Source organism: Rhinopithecus roxellana, chromosome 14 (genome assembly GCF_007565055.1).
Source record: "Rhinopithecus roxellana isolate Shanxi Qingling chromosome 14, ASM756505v1, whole genome shotgun sequence".
NCBI lineage: Eukaryota > Metazoa > Chordata > Mammalia > Primates > Cercopithecidae > Rhinopithecus > Rhinopithecus roxellana.
In genome coordinates, this window is record NC_044562.1 from 126,529,235 (window position 1) to 126,551,308 (window position 22,074).

General features: G+C 36.0%; 1 protein-coding gene across 1 annotated transcript in view; it reads left to right on the top strand.

Moving 5' to 3' along the window:
- NCKAP5 (NCK associated protein 5) overlaps positions 1–22,074 on the top strand; it is a 944,753-nt gene that overhangs the window by 398,435 nt on the left and 524,244 nt on the right. The window contains exon 4 of the mRNA XM_030917014.1: positions 6,849–6,912. Within this exon, the coding sequence (XP_030772874.1) occupies positions 6,849–6,912 (64 nt within the window). The remainder of the gene's footprint in view (positions 1–6,848; positions 6,913–22,074) is intronic.

Here is a 22,074-nt window from a genome sequence, read left to right on the forward strand (position 1 = left end):
GGACCATTTATTTTTAATATTTTGATTGAGTTGATAATTTGATTCCAGAAATAACATCTAGAAATCCTGAGTATTTTATCGTAGAGGTTTATACCATGTCAAGAACTTCACCACTTCCTTAGTTTTAAAAAAGAAAGACCCTTTCATACAAAAATAACATTTTTCATGCAAAAATAAAATACAAATTCTACTTTAAAAAAATCCAGCTGATGTAAAATGTACACGCAAGGACTTGAAATATTTGGAATATACAAGTTACTGAACCTAAAGAAAGAATCCCTTGTTTGTTGTGTTTTAGCATTGGAAAACCACTTTTCAAAGGGGATATAATCCAGAAGCCTAATACATAAAATAGCTCAGAGTTGGAGTACTTTTGCTGTCGTGGGACTGAGCTGCCACTGGCTTTGCCCACTGACTCCATGGGAGGACCCTGAACTGTCCCTCGGACCCCTGAGGGATCTCTGTTGGATAATCTAATAGGTTGCATTTCCTGCATAAATGTTTTAAAACAGTTATGGAGCATAGTCCCCAAAACACATTGTGTTTGCTGTTCTTGCAAATTCTGCTCCTTAATCACCTAGCTGCCCTGAGTCAGGGTAACTTCCAGTTGTCTACACCTAAGCAGTTTCCCCAGTTGTCGATATGGAAGGCTAGGAGCCAGGCTGGGGTTGGGGATTGCCTCCCCCGTGGCCTACACTACTATGAAATTTTCCACATTTGCATCACCTGTTTCTACATGGCTGTTTGAATTTGGGCATTTCTCCATTCATGTGATGGTAGGTCAGATATAGAAGGGTGTTTCTAATTTTTATGTATTTTACTCTCTGTTTCACCAAATCAAGTGGCTATAATGCTGCCCCTTTAGAGATAGCCCCTTAATGTTGATTCGTTCATTTTCTTCCTTCTTTATTGAATGCCACAGAATATTATGTGTGGACAGTCTACAAAATTTCATGACTTATTAATATAGTATTTTCCTTTTTAAAAACTATGTAATGACTAAAACCATTAAGGTTTTCTTTCAAATTGAATTAATAAGATTTGAGAAGCACATTACAGTGTGACAGTCCTAATAGTTTATACAGGCCATCTCTTTTAAGCATAAAGTAATGATGTTCCTAACATTTACACTATATTAGGACTCTTTTATCATTTAGTAGGATGATGGGGATAAGATAGACTTTTGATCTGTTCCTGGAAATGTCTCTTTTATGTTACACTGCTCTTGTGAGAAATTAACATACCATTAGCATATATATTAAATCTTTCTCTGAAGCTTCAATAATTAGGAATGAGGATTCAAGGCAATTTTCTAGAACATTCTTACTGTCCTAGTTCTGTATCTGTCTTTCAGTTGAAGTGCTCAAAGTTTGGTCCTGGGACCCTGGGTATCTCCAAGACCCTTTCAAGGGATCTGCAAGGTCAAAACTATTTTTGCCATAACGCTAAGATGATATTTGCCTTTTTCACTCAGCTTTCATGAGTGGTGTTTTCTAGAAGTCACATGACATGTTCTGTCATAACAGACTAAATGCTGATGCAGATGTGAGAATACACCTGTCTTCTATTAAGACAGACATTAAAGATAGTTGGAAAATTCTAAAGCAGTATCACTCTTCTCACAAAATTTATTTTTTCCCTGTATTTGCAAAATGTATTTTTGTTTTGGAATTACTGTTTAGGATGACTTTTAATAAAAATGTTTTACTTATGTTGGCATGGGTTTATTGGCTTTTTGGTGATTTAACAAATATTTTAATAGATTACGTTTTTATTTATATGTCATAAATATTAATAGATAATAACCCATAACAACAAAATCTCTTTGGGATCCTCAATTTCTCTGCATACAAAAGGGTCAAATATTTGAGAACTCAGTACTGAAATATTTGGGAACTACTGTTCTACAGTCCCCTCATTCAGTGCTCTTACTTCGGAATTCACTCTGTTGAAGCTTACTCAGATATTTACCTGGTGGTCTATGGAAGTTGTACTTTTCATAATTTTGGAATGTATGTAAAAAAGCTTTTGTGGTCAACTAGAACCAGAGGATACCCTGTGGGAATCAGGGTGTATCTGTGCAGTGTACCTGCATTATGTACTATGTCAATGCAAAATGGTAATATTATTTAAAATTCTGTTATACTAGGCAAGTTGGTATTAGATTCTGTAACTGATTCCTCATTCAGCAAGTCACAAATATTTATTTTGTTCCTACTAAGGGGCCTTAGTAGTTGTTAAAGAGATGAACTAAATCTCCATTCAGGCAAACAGCTGTTACAGTAAGATATTAACTACCCCACAACTGACCACCTGCAAAAATGAATGGATCATCATATTTGGTTGCTACTTTTGTGGTCAAGGAGGAATTTATGGTCTTATTTAGAGGAAAAATATATTGAATAAACAGTCGAGTAAAATATGAGATAATGTGTTTAATATACTTTAGATGAGAAGTTAAATGTCTCCATGTTTCAGTATACAGAGAAAAGAGTGTGGCAAGTGAATTCAGGTATTGGTGTAGGAAGTTAATTATCATTAGCATCAAAGTAGCTTCTGGTATTCTGGCAGTGTTCCTGCTTTTTTGCTTAGGTGGGACTAATAGGGACTTGTTCACTTAGTGATTATTCAGCAACCTGTGCTCTTATGATTTCTTAATTTTTCTGCATAGTTTATACTTCATTAAAAAAGTAAAGAAAAACTTTTAATTTTTTTTTTTTTTTTTTTTTTTTTTTTTGAGACGGAGTCTCACCCTGTCGCCTAGGCTGGAGTGCAGCGGCGCGATCTCGGCTCACTGCAAGCTCCGCCTCCCGGGTTTACTCCATTCTCCTGCCTCAGCCTCCCAAGTAGCTGGGACCACAGGCGCCCGCCACCGAGTCCGGCTAATTTTTTTTGTATTTTTAGTAGAGACGGGGTTTCACCGTGTTCGCTAGGATGGTCTCAATCTCCTGACCTCATCATCCGCCCTCCTCGGCCTCCCAAAGTGCTGGGATTACAGGCGTGAACCACCGCACCCGGCCGAAACTTTTAAATTTAAAATATCTCTGTAACCTGTTAAACTGTTTGTAGTATGTACTTAAAAACGTTTGTCCAAAGACTCGTTGCTTATAGTGACTTCTTATTTTGCCTTAATTTCCCAAAGCTTCTCAGTAGGTGCCTCTCACGTCCAAGGCAATGAGTCATTTGATGCTGAATCTTCCGTTGGTAAATAATATATCCTTTATCTTTCTAGTAATGTATTATTATAATGTTTTAATAAAAATAACATGAGTCATTTGGTTTTAAAAAATACACATTTTGAGAAGTTTTTAGATCAAAGTAATACATGCACATACTTTGGAAATCAAATGCAATGATAACATCTATAAGATGTACACATCGCCTTCCCTGCTCTACATCTTACTCCTCTGACACAGTCACTCCCCTTTCTTCTAGATCTGCTTTCTAAGTTTTGCATCCTTGTATCTAAATAATATGCTTGAATTTCTGTTTCTAGATCACTTTTAAACATTATGTATTATCTTTCTATTATGGAAGATAAGATTTTAGTGTTTCTGTACCACCTGTTTCTCTATGCTTCCCTTTCTCTAATTTTTTTCATTAAAGAGTAAATTAATTTAGTTAATAATTACAATGATAAAGTAAATGTCATTCACAGCTGAGTCTAGTGGAAGCTTAGAATTACATTTCTAGAATAACTTCGTTTTTTCTAGCATGAATAATTGCCACTTCCTACCATTGCCCTAGATTTTCATGTTTCAATTTCTTATCTTAAGCTTTGAAATAAAACTCTACAACTCTTCTTAATACTTACAAACACATAGGTAATTTACTTTGATTCAACTTTGTTTTATTCTTGGAGTCATCCTCCTGAGGCTCTCCATCCTCTTGCTGCAATCCAGATTGGTTATTCTCTGGATTCCTACATAGCTGTTGTCTAGGAGTTTACCAAGAAAAGAAAAAAAAAAAAAAAAAAGAAAAAAGAAAAAAATTCCAATTCTTTATTGGATTTCTTGTTTCTCGTTACCGAGTCTTGCTTTTTATTTGGTAGAGTTATAAATCTCAGTGAAAAAGAATTTATTATTTGATATAGATTTGGACAGTGTAATAATATTAAGTCTTTCAATCCATGAATGTGGTATATATTTCTTTCTTTCTTTCTTTTTCTTTTTTTTTTTTTGAGACAGAGTCTCACTCTGTTGCCCAGGCTGGAGTGCAGTGGTGCGATCTCCACTCAGTGCAAGCTCCGCCTCCCGGGTTCACACCATTCTCCTCAGCCTCCCTAGTAGCTGGGACTGCAGGCACCCACCACCACACCCAGCTGATTTTTTTGTATTTTTAATAGAGACAGAGTTTCCCTATGTTAGGCAGGATGGTCTCGATCTCCTGACCTCATGATCTACCCACCTCGGCCTCCCAAAGTGCTGAGATTACAGACGTGAGCCACCACGCCCGGCCAAATGTGGTGTGTATTTCTATTAATCTCCTTTAATCTTTCTTAGCAGTGTTTTGTAGTTTTTAGTATGGCAGTCTTGCAAATCTTTTGCTAAATGTCTTTCCTAAATGTTTTATTTTTTGACATTATTATAAATAGATGCTTTAAAATTTTATTTTCCAATTGTTTGTTGCTAGTATATAAAATATAATTAATTTCTGTTCATCAGCTTTTATCTCTGACTTTGCTAAGTTCACTCATAAGTTGTGTAGTAAATTTCATTGGATTTTCTACTTAGAAAATAATGTCATCTGTAAATAGAGACAGTTTTACCTCTTCCTTTTTGATATCCATGTATTTTATTTCTTTTTCTTATCTTCTCAAACTGTATATGAGATTTGCTTCTATTTGCACTTTATATAAATAGGAAATAAAGTATATACGTTTTGTATTTGCTTCTGTTACTCAACCACATATTTATGCTATTCTGTACATTGTTGTGATTAAGTGTAGATTATTCCTTTTCAGTGTTGTATAGTATTCCAGCATGTAACTATGCTAAAGTTGACATATCTGTTCTATTGTTAATGAGTGTGTGCATTTCCAGCTTATAAAGTTACTAAAGTGCTACTATGAACATTCTGGTACATGTCTTTTGGTGAACATATACTTATATTTCTGTTCACTTTAGACCTCAGACTGGAATTGCTGGTTCATAGAGTATGGAATATGTGAGTCTCCTGTTTTCTTTGACTTTATAAATATTTGCCAGTGTTACCTCTATACTACATTTTTAACAGTTTCTAGGGAGAGAAGAGATAAATTCATGTGTTTAATTTTCATATTAAAACAGAAGTCACTCATATCCTTCTTTTTCAATTATTTGTTCCATTAATTCGTTCTTTTTATTGAACTTCTTTGATCTGTTCATCAGGACTTGAGTCAGAGAACACACATGGGCTTTCTGCCTTGATTACTTGGCACATGGCTTCCATCACTTAGTGGCTCCTTCCTATCTACTCTGTTGCCCCTTCTTTACAGGTGTACTCACAGGTCCTGCCACAGGCTCCCAAAACTTGTACACCTGGAATGTCTCCTAGTCTAGTCTCTCTGGAATGTCTCCTAGTCTAGTCTCCCTTCTTCTAGTCTGTGCCTTTAGGTATTTATTCAGAGAGAACTTTTTCTATTAAAAGACTGCCCAGCTGCAGCCAGACAAAAGCACATGTCGTCTTGGTAGTCATAGGCACTTCAAAGATCCAGGCCCTTAGGAGAGAAGAGATTTTCACTTCTGTTTTCCCCAGTGGAAAAATTTCTGGGGATTGAACTGCATCCTCTATGTTTGCATATAGTCGATCCCGTGCAAAGGGAAGACTAAGGGGCGAAATATCACTCAAATAGTTTCTCATCTTGATAGTAGTATAGTAGTAGAAGAATATCAGGGGAAATCCTTACTAAAGCTAACATTTTAAAATTTTATTTTAAATATTTTAGGGACCAGAAGAGTTCACTTACCCCTATGACATCTATCAACTATTTTAAAGAACAATTGAAAAGCTGTCCAAAATGCAGGCATCTATCACTTTACAAAAGTATTCTTAAAATGTTGGTGAATATTGGATATATTTTAAGTGAAACTAGAATTATAAGGGATCTAAAAATGAATCCCATTGTTAAATAAGGGGTACTAAAATAAATAATCTGATTTTTAAATCTACATTTTTATATTACCTACACAATGAAAAAGTGATAAGCAGACTTTTTATTTAGACTTTGAAGTAAGGAAATCTAAAATTTGATTCCAAAAAACTACTATATACCAGCTGAGGACTCAGTGTATTAGCCTTTTGGGACCTCAGTTTCTTCATCTATAAAATGGGCATAGTGAAATCACCCATGGGATTGTTGTCAGGCTCAAATGAGAACAGATGCAATGCCCAGCGTGGTGCCTGTTATGTAGCAAGCATGCAAATGATTTTCTATTGTTATTTTTAAAATAGTAAGGAGTTATGTTTTGTTTGCTTCTTAATATTATTGGTGTGGAAAGCAACAAAAGAAATAAAAATAATTAAAATTGTATAAGCAAAGTTGATAGAGAAAAGACAACTAAAATATTATAGCCATGAAACATGTATTTATGAGTGATGTATGTTGATGAACTAAAACAAGGCATCTACTCAGCATTTAACATTTATTTGGCTATTGTAAAATCTATGGCAAAAAAGTCTTCCATGACACTCAATGAAAACAATGCATTCATGACCAGTTTAAATATTTATAGAAAGTATAGTGGAGGAAGTGAGCTAAACCAAGGAAGGAGTTCCTCTAGAGACCTCAAAAGAATGTTTCATGGCCATGCCAGTGTCGCCTCTACCTTGAGAACGGTCAAACTAATCATGTGCTTTTGTTTCTCCAGGGAGAAGTTGGCAGTGGCCCGACTACAGCGAGAAGTTGCCCAAAGAACAAGTGAGGGGGCCATGGTAAGTCCTGACTGCCGTCTCCTCATTCACAACATCCAGAGGTCTCTGGCTTGAAAGCTGCTTTGCCTCATTAACAATATCTAAGGAAAATATTTGCTTGCAGCAAACTTAATGATATTTTGGCCAAATGATGTATTTATAATACAATTTGTACAGCTCTGCCATTTGCCATCAGAGTGAGAGATATTAATTGAAAAAAAAAATGAGGCTTTAAATAAGATGTTCACATGTCCAAGGATTATAAGGCTTTGTTTTCTGAAGGTCAGACTTCCAGTAGTGAGCACAATGTCCACAAATGAGTAGCAGTTCAACATAATTCAGACCTCTCAGTTCTTTGGATTTAAAAAACAAACAACAGCCATCTTGGTGTTCTGAAAAAAGAACACCAGGATGTTTGCTAATGTAATTGTCTTTATTATTTTCCTTCTCTTCACTATTTGCAATATATTTTTCCTTGTCCTTTTCAGCTTGTGCCATTTGGAAAACTGATGTTTCCTTGTGTTTTGAATTGTACTAAAAATCAATACGGTTATTTTGGTCCATAGCAACTTCATTTTACAGACTGTGTTTGCCGAAGTATCTGCCTCTGTGCCACTTACAACATCAGAGATGACTGTCTGGGGACCTGGGGAATGCATGTGTGGAGTAACTGCTGTTGCTACTTCTGAAACGAAAATACAACACCAGATTTATTTTTTCCCCCACTTATGGCAAAACAATGGAATGTATGCAAGTTTTCAGTAAAAGAATTAGATAAGTAGCACATTTTTATACCCTAAAGGCTGCTTCCATTTGATTTCATGAGAGTTAATTGACAGGCCATCCACTGAAAAGGGTAAGAGATTTGCAAAATGTGCTGGCCTTATACTTCTGTCAACAGGGAAATCAAAGGGCTAGAGTAAGAGGCCAAATGTTGAGTGGGGTCTAGAAGGCACAGTAGCCCATGAACATGCTAAAATACTTAGGAAGGTGATCACAGTGTTTATTTTGCTAGGGATCTTAATGCAGAAAGAATCTTGAATGTTCAAATGATATGAAGAAACATTCATACTGGGTGTGGTGGCTCATGCCTGTAATCTTAGCACTTTGGGAGGCCGAGGTGGGCAGATCACCTGAGGTCAGGAGTTCGAGACCAGCCTGGCCAACATCGTGATACACTGTCTCTACTAAAAATACAAAAATTAACTGGGCGTGGTGGTGGGCATCTATAATCCCAGCTACTCAGGAAGCTGAGTTTTGAGAATTGTTTGAACCTGGGAGGTGGAGGTTGCAACGAGCCGAGATTGTGCCATTGCACTCCAAAGACCCTGTCTCCAAAAATAAAAAAAATAAATAAATAAGAAAACATTCACCTGCATCTTTGAGCAATGAAATGGAAACAGGATGGAGAAAATAAAGGCCTAGTTGGATGGTGGACTGAGCATTTCCAATGTGAACTTCTTACTACATTTCAACATGTTGATGTGGTAGGTCATTCTGTAACGTTTCAGTCTTTTGTTTAGGACTAGCTCCTGCTCACCACTTCGTCAGCGATGTTCTAGTTGAATATGAGGAAGTAATTTAACTTTCCTAGGTCAGTTTCCTCACCTTTAAAATGGGGAGGTGGGAATTTTGTGATTCTTTTAACTTAGTGGATCATGATTTTAAGCATTTGCTCGTGTGAAGTTTTCATGGTATTTTCATGATATGAATCTCTTTCTGGTAATAACGAAATGTTATTTAAGCTCATAGGAAGAACAGGCCTTGAAAGAATGAACTTTTATTCTTTCTCACTCTGACATTGAATGTACTTGAGTTAAAATGATCTCAGACAGCTGTCTAGTCTTTTACAAAGACAAAAACCCCCTTTTAAAACATTATAGAAGTTCAGTGTAGAAAATACACAGAAAACACGGGCACAAGGACGACCCCAGTTGCTCAAAAAATGACTTTGGAAAAGTTATGAATGTTTCATTATTCTAATTTTAATTATGCTAATGAAAAATCACATGTTTGTATTGATTGCTTTGGCAATGTTTATCAAAAACCATTTATTATGTGCCCAGCACTATTCTAGGCACTGGAGAAACAGTGAACACAGGCAAAATCTGACAGCTTACAGTCTAGTGGTTGGTGAGACAGATATTCAATGTAATTAAAATGTTAGGACATAGAAGCAGCTATGAGAAAATAAAAGAGCAGGGTAGGGGAGATTGGTAGTTATAGGGGTTCACCATTTAAAATAGAACATGCAGAATATTGGGAGGCCATTGCTCAGGAATTCGAGCCCAGCCTGGACAACATAGTAAAACCCTGCTCTACAGAAATATAAAACAGTAGCCATGTGTGGTGGTGCATGCTGTGATCCCATCTACTTGGGAGGTTGATGCAAGAGGAGCATTTGAACCCAGGAGACAGAGGTTGCAGTGAGCCATGATCATACTACTATATTCTAGCCTGGGCGACAGAGCAAAACCCTGTCTCTAAATAAATAAATAAATAAATTAGAACATGCATAGCAGAAAATCACTGAAAAGTTAATATCTGAGCAAAACCTGAAGGAGGTGAAGGAGTTTTTACCATGAGGATTTCTGGGGGAGGGGCATTCTAGCAGGGATATCAGCAAATGCAAAGGCCTGGAGTGCCAGGGGAACTGCATGCTGGCAGGGCTGGCTTGAAAGGAGTGAGAGGAGAAGGTGAGGAGTAAAAGAGAAAGCAAAAAGTGATGGGGGTGGGGGGTAGGGAGAGTAAGGGGAATGGGTGCACCCTCAAGTTCTCAATGGATCCCTGACTCATGCTTTGAGAGATGGGAACCATCGGAAGGCTTCTAACAAGGCCTAAGTATTAAGTGATTGAACTTAATACTATTCGTATTCTTACCATCTCCCTTCCCATTCCATGATTTGTCACATTTCAATTCCTTGGAGACACCATAAGCCCTGACTTTCATTAATTTCTTTATTTTAGCTTTTCTTGCTCTTTCTCAGTGACTTTTTCTCCCTGTTCCTTTACATAGTCAAACTCCTCTGAGTTTTCTATTTAATTATGTGCTTCAGCTTTTCCGCTCCTAGAGTTCATTTATTTCTGAAGTCCTGATTCTTTCAGTATCTGACAGCTCCTAAAAAATCAGGCTGTTCCATTAATCCTTTAAATTTAATTATTGCTGTTACAAGGTTTGTTTCACAGAACTTTTGTTACGTCTATAGCAGAAATGGAAAACAGTTCATCACAATAGATCACCATATGTATTTAGAGACTACTGTTGATAGTTTTTTTATGTTTTTATTTACATGAAAGGAAAAATGGTATAGAAGAAATTATATAAGCAGTCTTTACAGAAAAGCTATGTAATTAAATTGAGGCTGATATTTATTTTTAAAGTTATCAACAAACCTGTTATAATCAAAATCTTCAATACAAACCATGCCCTCTTTAAAATTTGGTTTTGTGCAATAAATCTCTACACTTACAAGTTTTAAGATAGTCCCAAGGCAGCATTTTGAGAGGTTTATTTTACATTATATTATATTATATTATATTATATTATATTATATTATATTATTTATTTTTGAGATGGAGTTTTGCTCTTGTCACTGAGGCTATATAGTGCAGTGGCATGGTGTTGGCTGACTGCAACCTCTGCCTCCTTGGTGAAGCGATGCTCTTGCCTCAGTCTCCAAAGGAGCTGGGATTATAAGCACTCACCACCACGCCCAGCTAATTTATGTATTTTTAGTAGAGATGGGGTTTCACCATGTTGGCCAGGCTGGTCTCGAACTCCTGACCTCAGGTAATCTCACCTTGACCTCCCAAAGTGCTGGGATTACAGGTGTAAGCCACCATGCCTGAGATTTCTTTTATTTTTTTAATAAGCTTTTAATTTTGAAATAATTTTAGATTTACAGAAAAGTTACACACCTGCCTACCCTTTACCCAGTTTCCCCTAATGTTAAACATCTTACATAATTGTGGTGTAATTGTCAAAACTAAGAGATTAGCATTGGTATACTACTGTTAATTAAACTTGAGACTTTATTAGAGCAGTTTTTCTAGCAATGCTCCTTTTCTGATCTAGGATCCAGTACAGGGTACCACATTGCATTTTCTTCTAAAAAGAAGATGACTTTTTAGTCATCTAATTGACTACATATGTAGAAGTAATGCGAGCTTGAAAGTGAGACCAGCCTGGATCCAAAGTCTATCCCCACTAGTAGCTACCTAAGTGCTGTTAATTTGGACATGTTACTTCACTGTGTTTGTTTGTTTGTTTAATCAATTTTGCTTTTTTGTTCTGTTAACTCAGATCTTTATTTTTGGAAACTTTCTTCAGTCTACTAGATGTTTTATATTTGTTGTCTTTGTTCTTAGTTTCCTCTTCCAGGAAATAAATGCCACCACTGTTTTTCATACTTACTGTTCAGTATTTTTTACAAACTCTCTGAGATTATGTTTCTGTTCATTCTGGGAGGTTGTTTCAGCTTGTGCTGAAATATCACTGGCTCAGTTTACTGAGAGGCCTCTTCCGTCCTTAACACTTCCGTGTTGTCTTAAACATTGGTATGTATAAAAATGGTCCATCCTACCCCAAGAGTATGAAGGTGTTCATTCTCATTATCTCCTATAACTTTTATAGTTTTTTTAAATGTAAATGTTTGAAAATTTCAGTTGGAATTAATTTGGCATGAAGTAGAGATCAGAGAGAAATGTTTCCCCAAATTAATAGCCGATTTTTCAACATCATTTAATGAACAGTACAGCTTTTATTACTACCCTTACCATATTACAAATGCTCATATCAACCTATGTCAATTACTTGACTGCTTATATGTTTCCATTGAAAGTTCTGTTACACAAACTAGTCCTGAATATAGAAAATGAGATCCTCAACTCACTTTTAAAAAATAAACACTTTTTATTACAGAAAAATTGCAAATATAGTCCAGAGTGTTTACGTGTATCTTGTACCCAATTTTCTCTATTATGAATACTTTACATTAGCATGGTACACTTGTCACAGCTGATGAACTAATATTGATACACTATTAATGAAGTGTATGCTTTATCTAGATTTCTGTGGTTTTAACTAATGTCCTTTTTCTGCTCCAGGATCCAATCCAAGAAACACATTACATTTACTTATCATACTCCTAAAGCTTCTCTTGGTTTTGACAGTTTCTCAGGCTTTCCTTGTTTTTGATAACTTGGCAGATTTAAGAATACTGGTTAGGTTTTTGTGGCATTTGTCTCATTGGGATTTGTCTGATGTTTTTCTAACAATTAGATTTGGGTGTATTTTTGGGAAGTAAACCATGAGTTAAATAGCCATTTTTTATCACACCATATCAAAAGTATGTATTATCAACATGACTTGTCTCTGATTTTTTGTTTTGAGATAGGGTCTTGCTCTGTTGCCCAGGCTGGAGTGCATTGGTGCAATGTCAGCTCTCTGCAACCTCTCCTCCCAGGCTCAAGAGTTTCTACTACCTCAGCCTCCTGGGTAACTGGGACTACAGGTGCATGCCAGCATGCCCAGATAAGTTTTGTAATTTTTGTACAGACAGGATCTCACCACATTGTCCAGGCTGGTCTCGAACGCCTGGGCTCAAGTGATCCACCTGCCTTGGCCTCTTAAAGAGTGGGATTACAGGCGTGAGCCACTGCGCCTGGCCCAGCTTGTCACTGTTGAGACGAATCTTGATCATTTGGCTGAAGTAGTGTTTGTCAGATTTCTCCACTGTAAAGTTACTCTTTGTCTCCCCACCACCCTTTCTCTCCTGTACTCTTTGGGAGGAAGTCACTAGGTGTAGCACATACTTTTGGACTTGGGAAATATGCTCCACCTCCTTGAGGGTGGAATATCTACAGAAATTATTTTGAATTCTTCTGCATGAGACATTTGTCTCTTCTTTCTTATTATTTACTCAATCATTTATTTATATGACTGCATTGATATTTATTTTATACTTTGCATTGTAAAGCAGTACTACTTTATTTTTGGCTCTAATTATCCTAGCTTTTGGTTTCTCTGAAATGCTCAACTTGTTTTTTTCTGTTGTTGTTGTTGTTGTCATGATTGCTTTTCCTTTTATTTTTTTCTTAGCACTTTTTCTTTCTTTCTGGCACTGTAAGATGCTCCAGGCTTATCTTGGGTATTTCTTACGCCTGTCTTAGAATCAACAATTTTTCCAAGGTCACCTGGCTCCTGTTAATGGACAGAGTTACTTGAAACCAAGATCTGGGTGCTGTGTACCAGCCCACATTCATAAGGCTTATTTAAAATGGTATTTATTCCAGGAATGCAGTGACACACAGGGGCTTTCTAACAATGACTGCCTAATATTGGAAAAATCATTAATATAATTGACAGTAGTAATAGAAGGTTAAAGGAGAAGAAAAATCTCAATTTTATACACATAGTATAAAATATTTGATAAAATCTAATACTAGTTTATAATTTTAAAAAAGGAAATTCCCTTAAATTGATAAAGGATGTCTCCACTAAGAATCTTTAGTAAACATTGTACTTAATGATAAAACGTTAGAAATGTTCCTTTTAAAAACCATAACCAGACTAGGATGACTTCTGTCACTGCCTCATTTTATTGTTGTACTTCTGGTCCTAGCTACTGAAGTAAGAAAATTAGTGTAAGAGCTGGGCAAAAAGCATAGTTTAAATTATTTACAAGTAATGATTTCTTAGTAGAAAATCTAAAGGAATCTTTAGTCAAAATTTAGAAGATTGCTGTATATAAAATGAATTAATAGAATTCCTACATATCAATCATCAGCCCTTAGAAAATATGGTTTTAAGCTATAATATTTAAAATAGTAAAAAAGGCATATAGGAATAACTCTAAGAAGAAATGTATGAGATATTGATGGAGAAAATTATTAATGGATGTAAAAAGAGATATATGTATGGCATATTCATGGAAAGGAAGATGGAATACCATAAAAATATCACCTTACCCCCAAATGATTTATGCTTTCAGTTTAATCTTAATGAGAATCCCAAGAAGGTTTTCACAGCATTTGGCAAGCTAATACAAATATTACTATGAAAATATACAAGTTTAAATACATATGACATGATTTTAAAAAAAGATAATGGGAGGATTTGGTGTCCCCTACACTTGAATATTTGTTTTAAAGATAAAGCAAATTAGCGTGATGTCGGGACAAAGATATTCAAATAAGCTAGAGAACAGAATGAAAAGCTTTGAAGGAGACCCACACATATATAGGAATATATAATGGAAGTAGAATTACAATTTAGTGAGAATAAAATGGACAATTTTAAAAGGCTGCTGTGACAATTTTTATCTATCTATCTATCTATCTATCTATCTATCTATCTGTCTATCTGTCTATCTGTCTATGTATCTATGTATGTATGTATGTATGTATCTATCTATCTATCTATCTATCTATCTATCTATCTATCTATGTATGTATGTATGTATCTATCTATCTATCTATCTATCTATCTATCTATCTATCTATCTATCTATCTATCTAATTTCAGAGTCTGGCTATGTCACCCAGACTGGAGTGCAGTGGCACAGCCTGGCTCATTGCAACTTCTGCCTGCTGGGCTCAAGCTTCCCATCTGCCTCACCCTCCCAAGTAGCTGGTACTAAAGTCACACACCACCATGCCTGGCTATTTTTTTTTTTTTTTTTTTTTTTTTGTAGAGATAAGGTTTATCATGTTGCCCAGGCTGGTCTAGAACTACTTGGCTCAAGGGTTCCACCTGCCTTGACTCAAGGGATCCACCTGCCTCAGCCTCTCAAAGTGGTAGAATTACAGGTGTGAGCCACCACGCCTGGCTTGCTGTGACAATTTATATAGTAAATGATACCATTTCATTGCTACCAAATACCATGGGCAAAAGTACATTTTGGATAAATAAAAGACTTATAAAAGTAAAATGCGCAAAGCTAGCTGGTAGGAAAGTATCATGACCAATAAATTTTGAAATTTCTCTTTCAGAAAAATGCACATTGTAAATCAAAACATCACTGGGTTAGCACCCCATGCCCATTTATTTGGGAAAACTTTAGAAGTCTGAAAACATCAGTAGGCAAGTATATGTAGAAATGGAAATTCTAGTGGGAGTTTTAATTTCTGTTACCCAGTAACGTTGAAGCCAAAACACAACTTGTGACCCAGCAATTCCACTTATATGTTTCTGTCCTAGAAAATCACTAACTGTATATATGCAAAAAGTGGCTCATATAAATATTTACTCTTTAGCACTGTTTCTAAAAATGAAAGAGTCAAAACAATTTCACGGCCCCTCACGAGGACAAATGAATAAACTGATTTCTTCAAACAGTGAAATAATATCCAGCAGTTAAAATGAAGTCGATCTGTGTGTGTGAACATGGCAGATGTCAAAAACAACATAAGAAAAAAATCTAACATGTATGGAAATAACACGTACCAAATTTGGATACCTCTGATGAGGGGGGAGTCTTCAGTTATATCCATTTATTTAATGTTTTGATAAAGCAGATATCCTAAAAATGTTTAAAAACTGTGAAATCTGAATGGTGTTAACTGATGTCTCATTTTTGAGTATTTAAACTATTTTATCAGTATCAATCTGATAGCGAATTTAAATAAAAATTCTGAAATTAAAAATAAAACCATAATACTATCAGAAAAGAAGACATGAGAAAGTAGAAAAAAATATTAGCTTTCCTAGGGGAAATTTTAGAGAATATGTTTTTTCATTTTTATGATCTGGGTATAGTGAAGGCATGTCTAAGCATGACACTAGGGTCATAAACTGTGAAGGTAAAAGATAGAGAATAGACATTGTAAAAAGCAATAACTTCTGTTGAGCAAAAGGTTACATAAAACCAAGTTAATAAATTAAGCACCCTCTTTTTTATTCCAACAGATAAAACACTTGTAAAGAGATAAAATTTTAGGAATTTGCAGAAAAATCTTCAGAATAATGCTGTGGATTTTATAGTGGATTTAGTCCAACTTTAAACTATCTTTCAAAAGTTGGAACAGTTTGAAACCTTTAGATTTTCCTAAGATTCTTTCAAGGAAAAATACTATTCCCAAAGATTGTATTCTTTCTGTATAGCGCTCTCCCCTCCAGGTAACCCCTGCTGACTCCAGGACTGCCCACACTCAGATTTAGGTAAGTTCCTCCCTTCTTTTATTCCAAGTCAGATACTGGAGGCAGAGATAGCATTCTGCCAGGAAACATGGAGATTTTATCCTGGTTTGTTCCATTTTCAAACAAGGCAAGACTTTTAGAAGACAACTTTCTTAAGCACAGAATCTCCTAGTTCCTCTGGTGGCTGGGATGGCCTTCTATGTCTCTGTGTTGTTTTTGAGATGAGACAGAGAAGTGTAGGACACCATGAAGCATGATGCTTTCTTTCCATTGTACTTTAAGAAATTGTCGTAAAACTTACACGTGGTGAAATGCATGTCTTCATTGTCTTATTTGATGAGTTTAGATCGACTTGTGAAACAACACCCTGCTCCAGGTATAGAATATTTTTATCACCACAATAAATTCTCTTTTAACTCTTTTCAGCCACACACCCACCCCTGCAGAAACAATCATTGATATACTTTATGTAATGTATGTATCGGTCTTGCTTGTTTTCGAACTTTATGTAAATGTTTAGAGTGTGTACTCTTTTGTGTCTGGCTTCGTTGCTTCAACCTAATGTTTTTGAGGTTCATCTATATTTTGTGTGTCTTGGTACAGTAGTCAGTCCTCTTTTATCTAAGGCTTCAGTAGCTGCCATTTCTGTTTTCTGTGGCTAGCTGTAGTCTGAAAATATTGAGTAGAACATCCCGGAAGTAAATTATAAGTTATAAATTGTGTGCCCTACTGAGTAACATGATGAAATCAAATGGCATCTTGTGGGGTCTGACGATGTGAGTCATTCTTATGTCCAGCAGATTCACGCTATAGACGCCACTGCCTGTTAGTCACTTACTAGCCAGCTCGGTTATCAGATCAACTATAGTGGTATCTCAGTGCTTGTTTCCAAGGAACACCTATTTTGCTTTTACTCTAGGATGTTGTTATAATGATTCTATTTTATTATTGTTGTTAATTTCTCACTGTGCACAATTTAGAAACTAAACTTTATCATAAGTACATGTATATTATAAGAAAAAATAGTATATATAAATAGGGTTTGGCACTACACGTCGTTTCAGGGTCCTGGAACATATTCCCTGTGGATAAGCCGGGACAACTGTATCTTGGGTTTTAAAAAATAGCCGGCCGGGCACTGTGGCTCACAGCTGTAATCCCAGCACTTTGGGAGGCCGAGGCCAGTGGATCACGAGGTCAGGAGATGGAGACCATCCTGGCTAACACGGTGAAACCCCGTCTCTACTAAAAATACAAAAAATTAGCCAGGCGTGGTGGTGGGCGCCTGTAGTCCCTGCTACTCAGGAAGCTGAGGCAGGAGAAGGGCGTGAACCCGGGAGGCGGAGCTTGCAGTGAGCCAAGATAGCGCTACCGCACTCCAGCCTGGGCGACAGAGCGAGACTCCATCTCAAACAACAACAACAACAACAACAACAACAACAACAACAACAACAACAACCAAATTAAAAATAGCCAAGTGGTATGTTCCTTTATGAATACACTACAATTTGTTTATCCACATTACTTTTGACAGATATTTGGGCTATTTGCAGTGTGGCATATTATGAATAAGACTGCTATGAAATTCTTGTGCATTGGTTTTTTAAACATATCAGTCTATTATGAGAAATGATTTGCAAATATGTTCTCCCATTCTGTAGGTATTCTTTTAGCTTTCTTGATAGTGTCCTTTAAAACATGAATGTTTTGAATTTTGAAGAATTCCAATTTGGTTTTTCTTTTGTTGCTTTTACTTCTAGTATCATATCTAACAAGTCTTTAATCCGGAGTCATAAAGGATTTTCCTGTAACAGTTTTGTAGTTTTAGCCCTTCTTTACATTGAAGTCTGTGGTCTCTTTTGAATTATTTTTCTGTGTGTGGCTTGAGGAAGGGGTCCAACCTCATTCTTTTGCATGTGGCTATCTAATTGTCCTAGCACCATTTGTTGAAAAGAATATTTTTTCTTTATTGAATTGCTTTGGTGCTCTTTTTGAAAATCAATTGACGTGAACCTGAAGGTTTGTTTCTGAACTTTGAATTCTATTACATTGATCTATTAGTCTATCTGTGTGCCAGTAACAAACTGTCTAAGTTTCTTTAGTAATCAAGTAACACAAGTACTACTATGTAGTAAGTTTTAGAATTGAGGAAATTGAAAAGTGTGTGTTCTCTTTTTCCTTTCTTTAAAGATTTTTTGCTATTCTAAGCCCTTTGCATTTGCGTTTCCTTATCAGTTTTAGCATCAACTTGTTCATTTCTGCAAAAAAAAAAAAAAGAAAAAAAAAGGAAAAGCCAACTGCCATTTGATAGGAAATGCATTGAATGGGTCAAATTAGTTCTACTGGGTCTTGGGTTTCCATATGAATGAAATATGGACTATATGCTTTTTTTGTGTCTTAATTCTTCCACACAGCATAACGTTGTTGAAATTCATTCATGTCATTACGTAAATTAGTAAGCAGTTCCTTCCTTTAGTTGCTGATTAGTAGTTCATTGTATAAATATACACACTTTTATTATACATTTGGGTGGTTTCCAATTTTGGGCTGGTATGAATTAAGTTACTATGAACATTCATGTGCAAGTCATTATTATGGGCATATATTTTTATTTCTCTTTGATAAATACCTAGGAGTGAAATTGCTAGTATTATGGTATATGTTTAACTTTAAAATAATGAACCATTCTGTTTCTCAAAGTAGCTGTTCCACTTTAGATTTCCACTAGAAATACGTGAGAGATTTGGTTGATTGATATTCTTGTTAACATTTGAAATAGTCAGTTTTATTTTTAGCCAATGTAATTGGTATGTATTTATATCTCATATGTTAATTTGCATTACCTTGATGATAAAAGATGTTGAGTACTTTTCATATACTCATTGTCCATTTATGTATTTGTTAAATTCTTTTGCCTATTTGAGGGAGGTGACTGGTTTTTAAAGAAATCATTGAGTTGTATGACTTCGTTACATATTTTGAATATAAGTCTCTTGTCAAAATATGTGTTGCAATTTTTCTCCCATTCTTTGGTTAGCATATTTATTTTAAATAATGGTGTCTTTAGATGAGCAGAAGCAGTCTAGTATTGAAACTCTATTCATTTTTCTAGTTTATGCTTTCTGTATTCTAAGAACATTTGCCTACCCTGTGTTTACAAAAAAATATTGTTTTGTCTTTTCTTCTACAAGTTTTATAGTTTTAGATTTTATGTTTTAGGTCCATGATCTGTTGGGGCTTAATTTTTATCTCTGATGTGTGTTTAGGGGTAAAGTTGTATTTTTTAAAATGTAGATATCCACATTTGTATCATTTTTTGAAATGAATTTACCTCCTTTATTGAATTTCTTGGTGCCTTTGTTGAAAACCCTTTGCCTCTATTTGTACAAGTTAATACCTGGACTCTAACTTCTCTGAGAATATTTCTATCTGTTTGTGCTTTGCAAATACCATACTATTTGCTTATGTTGATTGTGTAATAAGATTTTTAAAAAGAACTTTGTTCTTTTCCAAGATATTTTTGCTGTTCTAGGTCCCTTTAATTTCCATGTCAATATTGGAATCAGCTTGTCAATTTCCTCACACTACCTCCAGTGACTTTTTAATAACAGCATTGAGTCTCTATATCAATGTGGGCAGAAGTGATATCCTAAAATATTGAAACTTTTAATCCACAAATATGATGTACATCTCTTTTCATTTAGGTCTTCCTTAGTATCTCTCAGCAATATTTGTTGTTGGCATAGAGCTCCTGAACCCTCAATATTTTTTACTTTTTGATGACAATGAAACAAAATTTGTTACAAGTTTTATTTTCTAAATGCTTGTTGGTAGTTTCTTCCTTTCAGAACTTCAAAAATGTTCCACTTCCTTCTGGTTTCCATGATTTCTAAAGAGAAACCTACAGTCATTAGAATTATTCTTCCCCAGTTTCTTTCTCTGGCAATTTTCAATATTATTCTTATTTTTTCTTTAGTTTTCTGCAGTGTGGTTATGATGTACTTGGGCATAGATTTCTTTGAAATTATCCTGTTTGGGGTTCACTGAGTTTCTTGAATCAGCAAATTTGTCTTTCACCATTATTTCTTCAAATACATACATATTTGCACCACACTTTTTCTCCTGTCTTTCTGAGGCTGTTGATATAAATGCTTTAACTTTTATTATTGCCCTTCATTTTTGTTCTCTTTTGAACATACTGGGTAATATCTATCGATATATTTCCACATTAATTGATTCTTGGTCATCTCCATTCTGGTATTGTCAATCCAGAGAATATTTTAGTTTGCTTTCTCTAATTTTTCAGTTTTAACATTTTTCTTTGTATCCTCTGTTTCTTTGCTGAGGCATTCTATCTTTCCACTTTTTCAAGAGTTTGCTCTTGGTTTTTTTTTTTTTTTTTTTTTTTTTTTTTTTTTTTTTTGAGATGGGGTCTCACCCTGTCACCAGGCTGGAGTGCAGTGGCATGATCTCAGCTTGCTGCACCCTCCACCTCCTGGGTTCAAGTGATTTCCCTGCCTCAGCCTCACGAGTAGCTGGGACTATAGGCACACATCACCATGCCCAGCTAATTTTTTGTATTTTTAGTGGAGACGGGGTTTCACCATGTTGGCCAGGATGGTCTTGATCTCCTGACCTTGTGATCTGCCCACCTTGGTCTCCCAAAGTGCTGGGATTACAGGCGTGAGCCACCACGCCCAACCATTTGCTCTTCTTTTTAAAAGAAGGTTATATTTTGTTCCTTAAAGTCCTGGGTTTTTTTTTGTTTTTGTTTTTGTTTTTTTTTTTTTTTGAACCAACATCTGTGTCATCTTGGGGTTGTTACCTGTTGATCTTTTTTTCTCATGAGTTGAGATTTTCCGTGTTCTTCACATATTGAGTGATTTTGGACTGTATCTTGGATATTTTGGATATTGTATTACGGCATTCTTGATCTTGCTTTAATTCAAAAGATAAAATGTTGATTTGTTTTATTTTAGCTGGCAATTGGCCAGGTTAGGTTCAGGCCTCACGTTCTGACCTGCCTTCTGTGGGCTGTGGTTCTAATGTCACTTGACTTTCCACAGCGTTCACAATACTTTTATCACTTGACTTTCCACAGCGTTCACAATACTTTTGGATTTGTTCCATGTGTGCACTACCTGAGGCCAGTGTGACCTTGTCTCTGCTCTTCTTTGTAGCTCAGTCCTCCTGGTCTCTGTGTGGTGTTTATGATCAGATCTACACAGGTGTAGTTCAGAGGCAAACGTAGTACTTCATGCATGACTTTGTGATATTGTTCCTTTGATGGTTTTCTGTCTTTGTGAACTCTCTGGCGTTGTTAGCCTTATTGGAGCCTCCTTTCCTGATCCTTTGTCTAGAATGCTAGAACATGAGTTTTTCTTCTCTTCTGCCCACTTCTCATGATTGCATCTATGTCTAGAACAAAACAATCAGAAGATAGAGAGGGGGAAAAAGGTATCAGGAATTTGTCTCTTACTCTTCTGATTGAAGGTCCTCTGGGAAGGAAGAAGGTTCCCCTCCTTCAGAGCTATAGGTGATGACCCTGCCATCTGAGTGCCATCCTTCTGCTGCCACCATCAGTGCAAATTTGTCTGGGGCTAGGGAACAAGAGAAAGGAAACTAGAAAAAAACTAAACATTGTATGTCCCTGCTCCTCTGATCCTTTGGGGCTCCCTTTCTGCTCCTTGGACTAGGAAGAGAGCTGCTTCTGGAGCTTATTCTGTCCACATCTGATGTATACCTCTGAGTTTGGAGCTGTCTGTGAGTCTAGACCAGGTGATACCAGGAGGTGAAAAATGGTAGGCTAACTGCTGGTTCAGCGGAACTTCTAATTCTGGTTTCCTTCTCCGCTGCTACTGTTTACTTTCCAGAGTCCTTAGATAGATGTTCCATTTCTGGGATTTATATTTGTGTTCTGCGGTAGAGACTGGCTGGAGTATGCTTGTTTCATCTTTCCTGGAAATGGAACCCTCCAGTCATTTTTAGGCTGGGATGAAGACCTTCCCTTCAGCAGGGTTTGGAATATAAGCACTACAGAGGCT